The sequence below is a fragment of the Podarcis vaucheri genome (assembly GCF_965113315.1).
Source record: "Podarcis vaucheri genome assembly, chromosome: 4".
Lineage (NCBI taxonomy): Eukaryota > Metazoa > Chordata > Lepidosauria > Squamata > Lacertidae > Podarcis > Podarcis vaucheri.
Genome location: NC_138762.1, coordinates 67,932,385 through 67,949,000, shown reverse-complemented (window position 1 = coordinate 67,949,000; position 16,616 = coordinate 67,932,385). Strand labels below are relative to the sequence as shown.

The 16,616-nt window shown below is 38.9% G+C and overlaps 1 protein-coding gene across 4 annotated transcripts in view; it reads left to right on the top strand.

Moving 5' to 3' along the window:
• CDKL5 (cyclin dependent kinase like 5) overlaps positions 1 to 16,616 on the top strand; it is a 63,512-nt gene that overhangs the window by 34,921 nt on the left and 11,975 nt on the right. For 3 of the 4 annotated variants that reach the window (XM_082221632.1, XM_082221631.1, XM_082221634.1), the window contains exons 9-15: positions 2,817 to 3,006; positions 5,696 to 5,776; positions 6,554 to 6,705; positions 7,158 to 8,184; positions 10,634 to 10,739; positions 13,824 to 13,947; positions 14,588 to 14,684. In XM_082221632.1, the coding sequence (XP_082077758.1) occupies positions 2,817 to 3,006; positions 5,696 to 5,776; positions 6,554 to 6,705; positions 7,158 to 8,184; positions 10,634 to 10,739; positions 13,824 to 13,947; positions 14,588 to 14,684 (1,777 nt within the window). The remainder of the gene's footprint in view (positions 1 to 2,816; positions 3,007 to 5,695; positions 5,777 to 6,553; positions 6,706 to 7,157; positions 8,185 to 10,633; positions 10,740 to 13,823; positions 13,948 to 14,587; positions 14,685 to 16,616) is intronic. The other variant, XM_082221633.1, reaches the window with a different exon arrangement.

Genomic DNA, 16,616 nt, shown 5'->3' with positions numbered 1-16,616 from the left:
GTCCTATGGGCCGGTGCGTCCTATAGGGCGAAAAATTACAGGTAGCAATAATAGTTACAGGTAGCAATAATAGTTACAGACAGCCATGCCTTAAAACAAAATCATTCCAAGCACAGAGGAAACACTGGCCATGGATTGTTATATACCAGATTTTCACCTTTTGAAATATAGCAACCCTATTAATGTAAGCTCCTGCCAGGTAATCACATAGTTTGCTCAGATAAAACTCAAGTATTTTGTCTCTTGGCTGTTTCTCATTTATGAGATCTACATACTGTTTGCAATTCTGGCAGCAGCAAATTGAACATATGCACATGCATATTCAGTTTAAACATGAGTCTCTTTTGTATCATTTAAACAATATTTGCTAGGAAGACATTCTGGGCATTCAGGTTTTTATTGTGTGGAATGTACCCATGAGAGTACATTATGCTTTGGTCTTGCTTGCAAGCTTCCCATGTGCATCTAGTTGGCCACTGTGAGAACAGAATGCTGAACTAGATGGACGAGTGGCCTGATTCAGCAAGGCTGTTATTATGTTCTTATTACCCAATTTTTTTTCTGGGGGTACACAGGGGTACGCATACCCCTAAACATTTTGGGAATCTTTGTACTTTTGTTCATTTACTGTCTTTATTTTCCCCGATTTGAACTATAAAATGGTGATTTTCTTGAGTCAAAATGAGAGTACCCCTAAACATTTTTTTTTTAAAGAAAAAAGCCCAGTTATTACCCATAGAAAATGGAAGGAAAGACCAGAAAGGCTTTCCTCAGCCACCTCGATTCTCCTAAAAACACCATCTTAAAAGGTAAAGGTACCCCTGCCCGAACGGGCCAGTCTTGACAGACTCTGGGGTTTGTGCGCCCATCTCACTCAAGAGGCCGGGGGCCAGCGCTGTCCGGAGACACTTCCGGGTCACGTGGCCAGCGTGACAAAGCTGCATCTGGTGAGCCAGCGCAGCACACGGAACGCCGTTTACCTTCCCGCTGGTAAGCGGTACCTATTTATCTACTTGCACCCGGGGGTGCTTTCGAACTGCTAGGTTGGCAGGCGCTGGGACCGAGCAGCGGGAGCGCACCCCGCCGCGGGGATTCGAACCGCCGACCTTTCGATCGGCAAGCCCTAGGCGCTGAGGCTTTTACCCACAGCGCCACCCGCGTCCCGAAAAAACACCATCTTACTTTATCCTAAAAACACTATCTTACTTTCCGGATATGTAAGGCTTGATGCAGTACCTTTCTGCTAAGGTTGCTGCTTATGGTTAAGAAACTGGAAGTATAGAGTAGGAATAAATGGACAGTTCTCCCAATGTATGAATGTAGAAAGTAGAGTCCCGCAAGGATCAGTTCTGGGACCTGTGCTTTTTAACTTGTTCATTAGGAGTTAGGAGTGCGTTGTGAAGTTTGGTGACGATAACAAATTGCTCGAGGTAGTTAAAACGAAAAGATTGTGAGAAGCGCCAAAAGAATATCTCCAAACTGGGAGATTGGAAATAAATGAATGGGAGATAAGATGAAAAATGCAATCTGGTGTGAGTTTGTGGATTGAAACAAAAAAAACCCCAAATCTCACATATATGCTAATGAAGTCTGAATTGACAGAGACTGGCTAAAAAATGGACCTTAGAGTCATTGTTGATGAAGATACCGCTTCTGCGGTAGTAACAACAGCTGTGGCACCCTTCTTGGAGGCCAGATCTGCTGCCTCCTTAGTAGCAGCACCCCCAAGCCACATCTACAGAGGCCTTTTGGTAAATAGGAGGCACTGCTGGTCTCCTCCCAGCCTTGTTCCCAATAAAGATATTTCTTTTCCCCTTGTTCCTGATGTGTTCCTGATGCAGATCTTCACTCACCCCTTCTTCTTTGACGGGGGTTGTGTGTGTGCTATTTTGTGGTTAGCCTCAGGTGCCAAAATGCCTTTGCCTGCCTGGCCCGGATGCCTCTGAATACAGTCATACCTCGGGATGAATACGCTTCAGGTTGAGCGTTTTCGGGTTGTGCTCCATGGCGACCCGGAAGTAATGGAACATGTTACTTCCGGGTTTCGCCGCTCACGTATGCACAGATGCTCAAAATGACGTCATGTGCATGCGCAGAAGTGGCGTTCGCATCCAGAGGTACCACTGTACTCATGGCTGGGAATCATAAATTGGGAGAATGCTGTTGCACTCTGGTCCTGCTAGCAGGCTTCTCAAAGAGATCTGATTGGCCACTGTGGAAACAGAATGCTGGGCGAGATGGGTCTTTGGTCTAATAAACTAGGGTTCTTAAAAGGAAATGTTATATTTTTTTAAACAAATAAATTTTAATTTTTAATACATTTTTGAAGAGTTTATTGCTGTTTGAAATATCATTATTGGGTTCTTTTAGCTTAATTAATGGAATAGATGTGACTAACATCCTGACCTACATGTTTAGTGTACCAAAGACATTTTGTTCAGTTCAGTTGTAAGATCAACAAGAGCATTAGTAATTCTGATTTGGGGGGGGGGGGATATTTTTTTGAGTGAATTCCTATAAAAAGGCTGGCAGGTTTTGTCAAATTCAAAACCAGTTTTTCAGTGGAAGCATGTACAATTACTGTATTTTCCTCTGTATATTACCTTAACTATTGGTGCTCTAAGGAAAAGCCATCTATTGCAGCGAAAGGTGGAGGAGTGAGCAGAGAGCTTTTTTCTCTAAAGGATGAGAGACCCCTGATACTGAATTTCTTCCTAGATACAATACAGGGGGAAACATTAAAACATTGATTTGTTAAATTTAATATGTGTATTAGTGTGCAAAGTAGCAATAACTTCCATGTGTTTTCTTTTCAGAGCCCCATATGGCAAGTCTGTAGATATGTGGTCAGTAGGCTGTATTCTTGGGGAACTTAGTGATGGACAGCCCTTGTTTCCTGGCGAAAGTGAAATTGACCAACTTTTTACAATTCAGAAGGTGCTAGGACCACTCCCTGCAGAGCAAATGAAGCTTTTCTACAGCAATCCCCGTTTCCATGGGCTGCGGGTAATGCTTAAATTAAGTTTTTCATCCATGTTTCCAGGTGGACAATATGTGTGTACCAAAATAATCGCCCTGTTCAATAAATATTTTTGTAATGAGGTAGATATTTATAAATGTGTTTCCATTTCTGTTTTTCACTACTAACGCAAGTGTGTAATTATGATTCATTAACATAGGTCCCTATACACAAGGTCTAGTCGGTGGTGGGGGAAGAGAGATTTCCTAGTATTCTGTTCACAGCAAATTTGAAAATTACAGATTGGAAGGATAAAGAGTCCATACTATATAGTGAATTAAATATGTATATTTCACAGATAAAATATGTATGTTTCACATTTAAAATAATTAATTTAAGATAAATAAATGATATTTCTTTTTTTTAAAAAAAAATGGATAAATATTGCTTGTTCTACACTGTGTAAGAGTTTCCAGAAGTGTCAACACAGCAAGTCAAAACAAATTTTAACCTGTTAGCCTCTGTTAACCAGATTAGAAAGAACATAACTTTTGAGCAGGACAGGACAGGTGGTATTGGCAAAAGTCAATTTACCAAGGGTAATTCTGGAGATTAATAACAAGAGATGGCAGCATAAGCAGTGTTTATCTTTGGCTGGGGGCAATCCCTCCTTTATAAAAAGCCTATTATATTTATGATGTTTAGGGAAGTTTTTAATGTTTGGCATTTTATTGTGCTCTGTTGGGAGCCGCCCAGAGTGGAAACCCAGCCAGATGTGCAGAGTATAAAAAACAAATTATTATTATTAATTTATATTTGATGCAGCTTGTTTTACCATCTTCCATATTATAAAAAGTTCCATCCTCAGAAAGATTTTATCTGGACAGCCAGAAGAGCCCATCTGTTGGGGAAATCTTTTAAGATATTCTAAGACTTCACTGCATATTTAAAACATTAAAATAATCTGCAGTAGCATAGCAACTTGGGTCTGCTCTGAGTATGACTAATGTTGAACATCACCCTCTTAGTTAGGCAACTTGTAAAATTAATTGCAATTAAGCAGATACTAAGTTGCAGTAGTTCCTGTAATTTAAATGAAGAGTGCAGTAAGAGATCAAGCTCTTCACCCTTTGAAGTTTTGTGAAACCCTGCTATTTGAGATATATGATGACTCCCTTTCCAGTAGGTCTTCTTACAACAGCTCTCCTTCAGTTTTTAACATTATTAATCAAGGGAGACAAGCAGTCTGGAATGTTGTATGCTAGTGCTGAAAAGTTATGTAATTAAAGCTATACTTGGGAAGAACTCTCACTATTAAGCTCTCAAACCATTTATATGACCTACTTTTGGATCTAGGATATTGTATATGCAAGACATCTTCCAGAGCAAGAAAATTAGCAGTTTGTAAACTCTGGTGGATCAAACAGAACCAAATATAATATTTGCTAGGAGCTGCCCCTCCCCCTGCTTGCATTGCTCCCCACCCCTGCCCTCCTCCCCACCCCTCACCTAAACCCCCATCCCCTCACTGCTCCTTCAGCACCCCAACCAACCCCCACATCGCCTTTAAATTTCTACTCCCACCTACCCGCTGCCCCACCTACTCCCTCACCCTTCCTACCTTCTAAACCGCCACCTTGCTGCCAGCGTCCATCCCCTAAGAGCTCCCCCCTCTGAATCCCCTCACAGCTCACTCCAGTCCCAAGATCCCACTTCCGCCACTTCTTACAGAGGAGAGGTGAGACAAACAAACAAATAAACAAACAAACAAACAGGAGAAGGTGTTTCACCTCATGCCACCACCAACAGAAGGAAGCATATATTTAATATTGCACACTTCCTTCTGGTAGCGACGGTCGAAGGGGAGCCGTGACAATAACAAGGAGCAAATGAAGGCCTTCTTGGGCTGCCTGCTCATTCACTCTTCTGGACCACCTACTCGGGATCACTTGCTCAGCTGGGCCACCTGTTCACTCAGACCCCGGACTTCCTTTGCCCTTTTGTGCATGCCTTTTAGTGAGTGGGCACACAGGTGGCAATGACAGCGATAACAACGCCTGCCTGAACTTCCAGTTGGCCCACTTATTTGCCTCCTCTGCTGGCTTGCTCACATGCACTTCCCACTGTTGTCATGCTGCAATTCACTTGGCCGCCTAGTGGTGGCCACACAAACTTGCAGCATGATGACTTTTTTCTTACAAAAATATTATATAGAAAGCAATGTACCTATGGAAGCTTACCATTGACATATTGTCTTTGTTCAATTCTTGACAAACAAAAAACTGAAAATAGTGCCCTGAAACTTTACAACCTTTAGTGGAATATTTTACCTATGTCCAAGCTGCATTTTATAGCATTTTGTGGTTGACTATGTAGCTACTGTGTGATTTTTCAAGAGGGGAATTTTAATTGGAAAAAATAGGGGCATTAACCCATCTTTTCCTTCCCCTCCAGCACAATAGTCCTGGTCTGACTTCCTCCCTTTTCTATTCCTCCCTGACTGCACAAGTGCTATTAATCTTTTTCAAAACATAGAGTGCATTTAGTATGTCCTTAATAAGGCGATTATCTTTGTGGTTTTCTAATGTGTGTGATTATTTCAAGAGGCCAATCTGTATTTAAGCTATCTATGCTATTGTATATTGTCCCAGGTATTTTAGGCAGCATATACCACAAACAGTACTTTGATGACTTATAAATGTGCCTTCCTAATGTATGGAAATTATTTTTATACAGTTTCCTGCAGTTAACCATCCACAGTCTTTGGAAAGGAGATATTTAGGAATCTTAAGTGGTGTTTTACTTGACCTTATGAAGGTAGGAGTATTATTATTTTATGTATTATTGCTTCTATGTTCCACTGCTGTTCTGATGTTAGTAGTAAATCTGTGTGATGCTGATTTCTTTTTCAAATCAGCTTCAAATATTTGAAACGGTACCAGGGATACTTCAGGGGAATTATGCCTTTTGCTGAGTATTACTCTGTTTTTAAAAAATAGAAAATTGTATTTTTCATTCATTATTTTTGTCTGTGAAAGCAGTGTAATTCTCCTATTTACCACAATGTAGACCTCTTTTCAGGTGATACAAAAAACTGAATTTAGTCCACATTAATATAAATAATGTGTTAACACGTTAGCAATAGAGATAATGGTGTTTATTTCAGTAAGTGCCTTCTCCAGCTTATTAAAATAAATGAATAACCAGAGGAACAAAATGGTTTTGTGAAACTTAAGTTTTTTAGGAGCCAAATAGAAAATAAAATCTATTTCCTACCTTCTGCAGCAACCCAACTGCTTGTTATCAGGCCCAAATGTTATAGGTTCCAGTGGCTACTTGGCCCCAGGGTTATTCATGCTGAATACATCTACATCAGTTTGTAGCGTGAGTTTTTCACAATAGTTATAGCACTTAGAATCAATGTTTTAAATACAAGATAGAGGAAAAATAGGCAAATAGTTTAAAATAGTTTTCAGTTGTACAAAATACTTCTTAGAAATTGCAGTGTTTAAATATTAATTGGCCAAATACTTTTTGCTTCCAAATGGTATACAACTCAGCTTTATTACTTAAACCCGAATTTCTATTCAAAAGAACTTACTGAAACTGGATCCAGCTGACAGATACTTAACAGAGCAGTGTCTGAACCACCCAGCATTTCAAACTCAGAGGCTCTTGGATCGTTCACCTTCACGGTCAACTAAAAGAAAACCTTACCATGGAGATAGTAACACCTTATCCAACAGGTAAGTGCAAACCATCTCTTGCCACCGGGATATTGGGATATTGATGCCCTAGCAATTCACATGTTCACTGGATTTAATGGAAACTGTTGCCTGTTAACTGGGCACAGTGACTCATGTGAAGAGTACCTTCTGTGTTTATGACAGTTGCTGTTCTATTTGAGTCTTTGAGCCTCCTATACTTGAATCATATCAGGAGTGAACAAAGTACTCTTCATTGCTTCTTTGTTCATTTTGATTCTGTGCATCTTTTACTTTTGAAAACTTGATCTTGTGGGTTCTCCTTTAATTGTTCTAACTTACTAGGCACTTGGAACAAACAAGTTAGCCATCTCAGTGCCAACAGTCTCCAGTCCATGCTGTATGTAAGCAAATCTTAAACACCAAGTTTACTGAAGCAACTGGTGTTTAAAGGTAGAAATTAACATTTGTTTTCTCTGTGTTTTATAATATAGAACTCAAGCTAGCAAAAGTACTGCTGTACAGTCTCATCACAGATCAAACAGCAAAGATATACAGAATATAGGAGTTGGATTGCAGAGAGAAGAAGTTCTTCCATCAAATGAAAGCTTTCTAAATGGAAATATGCCTGTTGCTTCACATAGCCCAATGCTTTCCAAAAAGCCAACTAACGCTCCTGGATCTGGAAGCAAGGATCTAGCTAATAACAACATCCCACACCTCCTCAGTCCAAAAGAAGCAAAAACAAAAACTGAGTTTGATTTTAATTCGGATCCCAAAGCATCTGATGGTCCAGGTACAAAATACTTGAAGTCAAATTCCAGATCTCAGCACAACCGCCACTCATTTATGGAGAGTTCTCAGAGCAAAACTGGCACGCTGCAACCAGGCGAAAGGCATAGCCGGCACAGTTACATTGATACTATTCCTCAGTCTTCAAAGAGTCCCTCATATCGAACAAAGTCAAAAAGTCATGGGGCTCTGACAGATTCCAAATCTGTGGGTAATCTTTCCGAGGCCAGGGTTCAAGTTGCAGAACCAAACAACAGTAGGTATTTTCCATCCAGCTGCTTGGACTTGAACTCTCCTACCACACCAACACCTCCACGCCATGCTGACAACAGGACTTTGCTGAGTCCTTCTGCAAGAAATAACAGAAGTGACGGTACGCTTGAATCGCGAAGACCATCTACAAGACATTCCAAAACTATGGAGGAGCTGAAATTGCCAGATCACATGGATGGAAGCCATTCACACTCTTTATCTGCTCCCCATGAATCTTTTTCTTATGGTTTAGGTTATACAAGTCCCTTTTCTTCACAGCAGCGCCCTCATAGACATTCTATGTATGTGAGCCGGGACAGAGTGAGGACCAAGGGCTCAGAGGGTGGCTTAAGCGTAGGGCAAGGGATGGCAGCCAGAGCAAACAGCCTGCAACTATTATCTCCACAGGTGCAGCATAAGTCACTCACAAGATCTGTTGGCTCCTCCCGTGAAGACTGTACAGAAGATACCAGTAGGGTTAGTTTGTATTTTGACTGTTGGAGAGACTCCTCTTCCCCATTTTGTATGTCTGTCATGAGTGAGCATATAACTAAATTGTTAAATGTAGGAATTACCCCACCCTGGGAGACCCACTTTGATATCCATTTAGAACTTTTACTTTATTATAAAAATAGGTGAAACCTGTTGTGTGAACATAAATGCTTGAAATTATTTATTACATTTATACCCCAGCCTTCTTCCAAGGAGCTCAAGGTGATGTGCATTGTTCTCCGTAGCCTTCGCAATCCTGAAAGTTGCATGTGTCATAAGGCTATTACTTTGTGTTGATAATAGTTTTACCCAGATTTTTGAATACATTTTTTAAAGAATAGTTTTGAACAGTAGTTGATCTTGGGATAAGTACAGGCAGATTTTAGATATGAGAAATTCAAAGAAATTATGGGTATTTCTTCACCTTTCCTTCGAAGAGCAAACAACTAGGCTACGCCTAGCATAGGTTAAAACAGCCCATGAAAACTTTGCCATATGTCAGGCATGGGGAAACTATGGCCCAACAAGGGTCCCAATTTGGCCTACAAGGCTGTTTTTCAGGTGTGGTCACAACTCCAAAGGAACAGTCGGGAAAGTTAGTGCACTCATTGTACATCTGCAAGCAAGGCTTGCATTTCAGCAGCCTTTAATTTTTTTGCCGTATACAAACTGACTAGGAAGAGCTCCACTTGAATTCAAGCCAGGGATTCAAAAGATCTTCCAAGCTGTGCCTGCAAAGGAAGAAATGAAATAATTGGGTGTGCTCTTGATTCTTTCCATTGAAGTTTAGTCACTTGATGTCATGGTGACATCAGGCGACTGACAGGTCAAAGTGGCCAATGGGGTAGGGGAGCTGAGGATTCTACTTACTGGCCAGGTTCTGTTCCTCCCTCCTGCCATTGGCACTTGTACTTAAAGAAAGGATAGAACTTCCACAGGTTTTTAAAAATGAGAGACAAACAGCAGGGAAGAGCACTTGGAAACAGGTTCACTAGCTGATACCTTGGTATTATCTAGCAGGGAAGCTCTTACATAGTCATTGGTCTGGAAGTTGCAATATGCTGGAGAGGTAGCAGGAAGAAAGGGGAAGCGATGGAGTCTAGATGATGGGAGCAGTGGGGGGTTTTATGTTTTGGAAAAATTGGTCTAGCTAGAGGAAACACTCCTAAAATAAAATCTTAAATCTGTAATTTTATGCGGTAAGCAGGCATAGCCAAACTCGGCCCTCCAGATGCTTTGGGACTACAATTCCCATCATCCCTAGCTAATAGGACCAGTGGTCAGGGATGATGGGAGTTGTAGTCCCAAAACATCTGGAGGGCTGAGTTTGCCTATGCCTGGGTAATAGCATTTGCTTTATTCATGTACCTTGTGATGGTTTTTGAGTGGGGGGGGGGACTTTGAAGATGTCTGATTTACAAAACAGCACAGGTTGCAACTACAAACCATTCAGAGGGGTGCTGTATTGACTTAAGATCCTTCAACTTGGTTAATTAGACAGTATTTGTATGTTTAAGAAATGCATCTACTTCAGTGGGTAGAAACTGTGGGTTAGGAGTGCAAACAGTATCAGACTCCTGGAATTTTAAGTAGTTTTTCAAAATATATGCAGTTCTATGCAATTGCACTTTTAACTGGTAAACACAGCCAGTAAATGTGAATTGGCTTCAGTATTCAGGTGTTCCCATAAAACAATACCAGAACTATAAACAGGCATTGTTGTGAATACAGGCAACGACTGTTTTAGGCACGTCTAATTGACTGTGCATGCGGGCATCACATTGACCCCCAAAATGGCTGGAAAAGAGGGCGGAACGGGCTTACACATGTTCCGCTGATGTGCACAGGGACCAGGAACAGTACCCCTGTACAGAACGGTTGTTGCCGCCTGTAGAGAATATATGATGGTCACTGTAGCAAACTGTATGGCAGTTGTTGTCATTGTCATCATCTATTTTTCAACTTTTAACCAGCCTTTTCTCTCACTTATTAGTGGAATTTGTGGAGGTGTTAATATTTGTTCTAGTTCAGGCTGTTTTAAAGACAATATGGGGGCATATTTTAGATATGGTATTCCTCTGTTACCGAGCCTCCAGGTTGGGGTGGATTTAGTAATAAGTAATTGTGTTTTTCTTTCATTGTTGTCACCGGACTGTCCAGATTTGATTTCAGTTGCAAGATCTCTAGGGTGGGTGCTGTGCGCTTTTTAATTCATGAAAAAATAAAATCTAGTCACTTTACAGTTCTTAACATACGGCTTTGGAACAAATATCATTTAACATAATCCTTTTGTTTTTTGTGTGGAGGCAAGTTTCATTTTAACAAATACTCATAAATGTAGAATGAGGTTATGGGCAGATTCCTTCTTGTCCTGTTACATACCAATGGAGAACAGAGCTCTTTGGCTTAACAAATTGATTGTTCTTTTATTTAGGGTGGAGCATATCATGATCAGCACACAGATGATGGAGCATCCACAAAAGAAAATAGACTTCTATATAATGATCCTGTACCTAGGAGAGTTGGTAGCTTTTACAGAGGTATTTTTATCTCATGGAATTTGATCAATATTTCTTCCATTGTTCAGATAAAAGATACTACCTATTTAACTTGAGAACTGATTTCACTCTTTCCCCAGGCAGACAAACTCAGGACAGGTGGGAGGAGCCTTCTGTCCTTTTAAAGCTAGGCAAGACTTAAAGATGAAAGTCCTTTTGTTTTAGTAGAGGTTCCTTCCCTTCTTCTACAACTTTTGCTTCTACTTGTGGGTAGATATGCAGGGTTTGGCTGCACCTTTAGACTTGTGTTCAGTTAAGTAGTCTTACAGACCGAACCTAAGCGTGTTTACTCAGAAGTAAGTACTATTGTGTTCAGGTTGCATACTCATAACATATGCATAGGACTGCAGCCTTGGTTATAGCTTTTTTTGTTGCACCTTTTTGAGAGTGCAGTTTAGAAATAATACAACAGAGGTTTTTTGTATTAACTTACTGGCGACATTCAGAAATACCATCATATCTTGGTTTGCCGTTATGCGCAGTTTTTCACATTTAGATAAAATTGCAAACTGTGGCTTGCAGCAAATTAGAAACGGAAATGGCTAACTTCTGCTTTCATGTGTGAAGGAGGGAAGAGTATGTATGATTACAACAGCTCCTATGAATTGGGCCTTAGTCTAGGCTCTGGACCGATGAACTTCTTTTCAGACATGACTGCAGCTACAAGAAATAATTGGTGTGATTCATCCACATTTTTGAATGCTGAAATCCCATTGTCTTTAGAGGGAAAGGTCAGCCTGTCCCATTGAAATTAGTGGTATTTTAAAATACCAAACTTTCTATTCCTTCCAAATATATACTTAAATTTGAAATATTTTACTAATGGAATTTATGTATATGTGTGCAGTATTTATGAAATGGAATGGCTTTAAGCTAAAATTTAAAGTAGTCCTCTGAATTCGCTTTGGTTTTCCATCTCAGTATTTAGTTTATGCCTGCTTGTATCCTATTGAATATATTTGGGTCCTGTTCATTTGGTATTGGATACAAGGGTTGCACCCTATCTCTCATTTTTCTCTGTCACTTGTATATGCATCATTGGTAGGTCAAGATATTGTACGACTTCAGCTTATCCAGATTTTTTAAAATTACTCTAATTATAGACATATGAGCAGCTCTGACAGGTTATGTTTGGATAAAAATAATTTGACCATTCAAACTCATAGGTAGTATTTGTCCAAAACCATAAATTTTGGTTTATAATTACAGAAAGGAGCCTATGTAAGCCTAACACATGCATGCTGTTTCTTCTCCAGTGTGGCTGCAAGGAGGAGACTGGAAGGTTTCACTTCCATTTTAAGTTAACCACAGTTTACCCATTATGCAGTAAATCTTAGTTATGGTTTATTGAAACAAGCTAGCTTGGAGGAACACAATGACTTTTTTCAAAAACTGTTGCTACCCTTTGATGCTGAGGGGCTTTATTCTCCCTATCCTGTGTCAGTATTGTAATACTTTCTAAGAGTGTGATATTAAATGTTGAATATCAAGACTGAAGTGCCTAAGTAATATAGGCCTGGAAATTACAGGCATGTCCATCTTAACTTTTCTAAATTGCCAACAATCACACACAGCATGGACACACATTAATAATATCCAGGAATTGACACTGTGCAAGAATCTGAAGATTCTTATTAGAGTTAAAATAGTGTAATTAAGGGACTGGTTAGACAAACGAATCTACTAAATTATTGGGATATTAAAGAAAATGATTTTAATTTCTTCAACTTGAGAAGTTTAGTTTGCTTTTTGTGGCAATATAGCAATGTCATCAACATCATAATTTATTAGTTACATTTCTCACCAAAGTGACCCAAAAATATTTACAGTGCCTTCAGATTTAGTCTAGAGGCCTGTAGTCCTTTGGAACCAAATTCTCTCTTGTATTATGCTGAGTATTTGAATAGAATACTTTGTCCAACTGTTGGTGCTTAACGTTATTACAGATAAATTGCTGTCAATTGCCCATGTTAGAACCTATGCTCTACAGTAGAAGGTGATTCTGAATTCAGTCAGAGGCCTCAGATCTTGTTGATTCAACAGAAAATTCTGCCCCGTTCACACTGGCCTCCTAACCTGTCTGCTCAAATGCGAGCTTTGTGCATATGTGTTGGAGCATCCCTACATGAAGTGAAATATTGTAGTAATTTTTCTTTATCCTTTTTCTTTCGGTTTTGCTCCATCTTTATGTGCACTTTCTACAAAGTCACATTTTATTGGTTCAGTGAGATTCTTTGGTGGTAAAGAGGTTGATACTTAACACACTTGAAATCCCTCCGTTCTTTTTGTTGAGCAGTGGACAGAGGGAGGTCAATGTGTAAGGACAAACTTACTTTATGGAAGAAAAGTCACATACAAATTTTATTTGGCAGAAGTATGGATTTGTTTCAGTACTAAAGCTCAAGTACTTCCATTAGTTTTTTATTTACCTACCTTTCAACTCTTTTTGTCTTTTGTTTCCTACCCTCTTTTCTTCTTTCTCTTCTCTCTACTGATGTGTCCTCCCTGTCCTCTTTGTAAGTTTCTCATTGTCTCTTGCATTGTTGTTTTGCTTGAATTGTATTCATTTGTTAAAGTTAAAGGAATAAATATCACCAACTTTAAAAAATGTAACTTCAGGGTTGTAAAAATACACAAATCCATAAATGGCATTTATGTGCTGCTATATTAGTTCTATGTTTTGTTCATACTCATTTAAATGCAATAAGTTGCTTATGCATGCTTATACATTTCTTATTATTAAGCCCTTCGTGTTTGTTACTAGTTTTATTTCATAGCTGAAATGCTTCTTTCAGAGGTAAACTTCTCTTGAAAGTTTTCAGCCGTATTTCCTAAAGAGGTTTCGGCTGCTATCCTCCAATTTGCCATCCGACTTACAGGAGCAAATTGAATAAGCCGGTTATGTTTTCCACATGCTAAAACCTAGTGTCTTTTCATTCATTTCTCAATTCTGATAGGATGTCATGCTTTGTAAATAATCAGCATGGTAAATAGAGACAAAAGCTGGTGAGATTCAGATGATGATAGATATATGGCAGCTTTGTATTTATTTTTTTTCAATTACAGTCCCATCTCCACGCCCAGAGGGAACATTCCTAGATAATAGTGCCTCAAACAGAATACCTTCACTACCAGCAGAAAGTAGTAGTGTAACAAGCCACTCAAAGAGACAAACTGCTTTTGATCCCTGGTAAGTTGGTGTGTTTAAGGGATGTTTTAAAACAGAACAGGTGATGGGAAAGGGTTTCACTTAACAATTTCTATTTTCTTGAACCTTTTATTGCTGCGCATTTCATTGGTATTCCTATATTATTAACATGTTTAAGTCAGACTCATGGTGAATTATTTAGTTTCCAAAACTAAATCTTTTAAGTGAAACGTTCAAGTGTTTTTCTGAATTAGGCCTCTAGGCAAAGTAATGTTAATATAATCAGTCAACACAAAAAAATTATTGGTAGCACATGTAGGTTACACAAAACCCCTGAACAGTGGTCTGAGCTAATGTCGTCAGCCCGTACATGTGCCTAGAGTTCCTTAGCAAATGCACTGGGAACACCTGCCAGAACTCATTGTGGGTTTGGGTAAGTCTTACTCCTCACCTCTGGCCCCCAAAATTTGCTTTCCTTTTTGCACTGCTTATTTTCTATCATGAAAATCTAGATCAGAATTCAGGTGCAGCCCTATATGTTTTAGGACTTTTGAGGCCTGAGGAGATTCTTCATACCCATTCCTGTGAAAATGATGACTCCATAATATAATCCAATGTAAAAAAAATTTTTTTTTTGCTAAAGTTGGCTTTCTGTTTGTTTGTTTTCCCCCTCTGTGTTAAGGAAAAGTCCTGAAAATGCTCATTCTGAGCAACTAAAGGAAAAAGAAAAGCAAGGGTTTTTCAGGGCGATAAAGAAGAAGAAAAAGAAATCTCAATCTGTAAGTAATTTCAGTTTCCTATTTTTAAAAAGTTTGTTTTTATGTCATAGTTTTATCAAGCATCAGTTTTCCTTTTCAGATGTTTACGCTTATCTGCATATAAACATTTTAGGCTGAAATCTGTAGAGCTACTTAGACTTACATAATTGGTTTATGCTGACCAGCAGAATTTCTCACTTTAGAGAGTTGACTCCAAGATGATCACAAGTTGTTTTTGAAGCTCATAATATCAAAAGCAATTTACTATGTGGGCAAGGGAAGTAGAGTGCTGTAATTCAAGAAAAATACCTAAAGCCACCCCCGCTTGGGCTCAGGAAACTAGTTTCACAGTTGTCAGCTATATAATTATTCATATCTGAAAACAAAAGTATCTGAAGGATTACTTCCGTGGAAATATTTTCTTTTGAAGTCTATAGTATGGCAAGACTAAACAAAGAATGCTAACAAGCTGAGTCTTCATCCAGACGAGGCAGAAGTACTGCTGGTCAATAGACAAACTGATCCATGAGTAGAAGTACAAAGTGTTCTGGATGGGCTTGCGCTCGCTCTGAATAACCAGTTTCATAGCTTGGGAGATGCTTCTAAATATGCTCTCTGTTCTGGCTGGTTGGTGTGGAGAGGAGGGGAATGATTGGTCTTATCATACCCACATGCATAACCTTCAATCTTATTCATTATCAGTACACCATAATAGTATCCCAGATCATGATGATATGCTGAACAGATTAAAATGCATTTGATAAAAACAGTAAATACCAGTTAGTGCAGTATTGTTCGAACAATAAATTCTTTCAGCAGATATAATGAAGGTAGCTTAAAAGGGGGATTTCTGCATTTTTTAAAATGTTGTATTTAGCATTGTATGCGTCTGATTTTTAGAGATCTCCAATTAATTTACAAAGAAAGGCATTTATGCATACAGTTGAAAAATAAAATAGCTAAACTAGAATTGGAATGAGGCAGGCTAGACACAGAAAATAATTTATTGCATAAATTTTACAGGGTAATGTATTAGGAATTAACTAATTAAAAAGCATATTTTTGTATGAGAATGGGTGATGCATCTGCATGCATGCATATGCTGTTTTAATATCAAATAATGAGTGCAGTGAAAGCATGTGGTTAGAATTCATATTCTCTGGTAAATGGTATTTAATTTACATAGAAATAAGTGGCATTAGTGTTTATAGTATTGTAATACCTGCAGCAATATAGCTGATATCTTAAATGATTATTGTATTTAGCATGATGAATTCTCATTTGGAAACACAACTTTGAACATAGTTTGGTTGAAATTCCATTGGATTTCTTTTTTCTAACTGTTACTGTATACCAATTTAAGTCTGGATAAAATGGATAACATGTTTAATATGGCTTCATAATTGCCATGTTTTGGGTGAGCATGCTACAAGTCACACTCATATGAATGAGCATTATCTGGTCTTGTGATATCTGCATTCTCACATTTAACCACTTTCGTTAAACTCTGCAGTCTCATGCCCATTTCCCCCATTTTCTGCCAACCCACCTTTGTTCTTGTGAGCAAGTATTATTGCATGGATACAAACCCATAATGTAGTGCAGTTAGACAAAATTAAAGCTGGGAAATGTTTCCTTGGAAATTGCTGATGTGGGTTAAAAATGAGTTGAAAGGAGAATTTAGCTTCTGTTGCATGTATCTAACATAATGGAAATATCTATAGTTAGATATTGGCAAAACTTTACCTATTGTTTCAGTAAAGGATCATAATCTGCTAAGACATTGTGACTCAACCCAAGATACTGGTCTGTGAGACGGTTTAGATCAAAGCTTCTGTTCACCATGGCTAGATCAGTGTGCAAAGCTGTCATATGGCACAGAAATGAGAAAATAAGCAATATGCTGTGCATAGGATCTGGGGCTTTTTGTGTGCCAATCTGTAAAATTTTGGC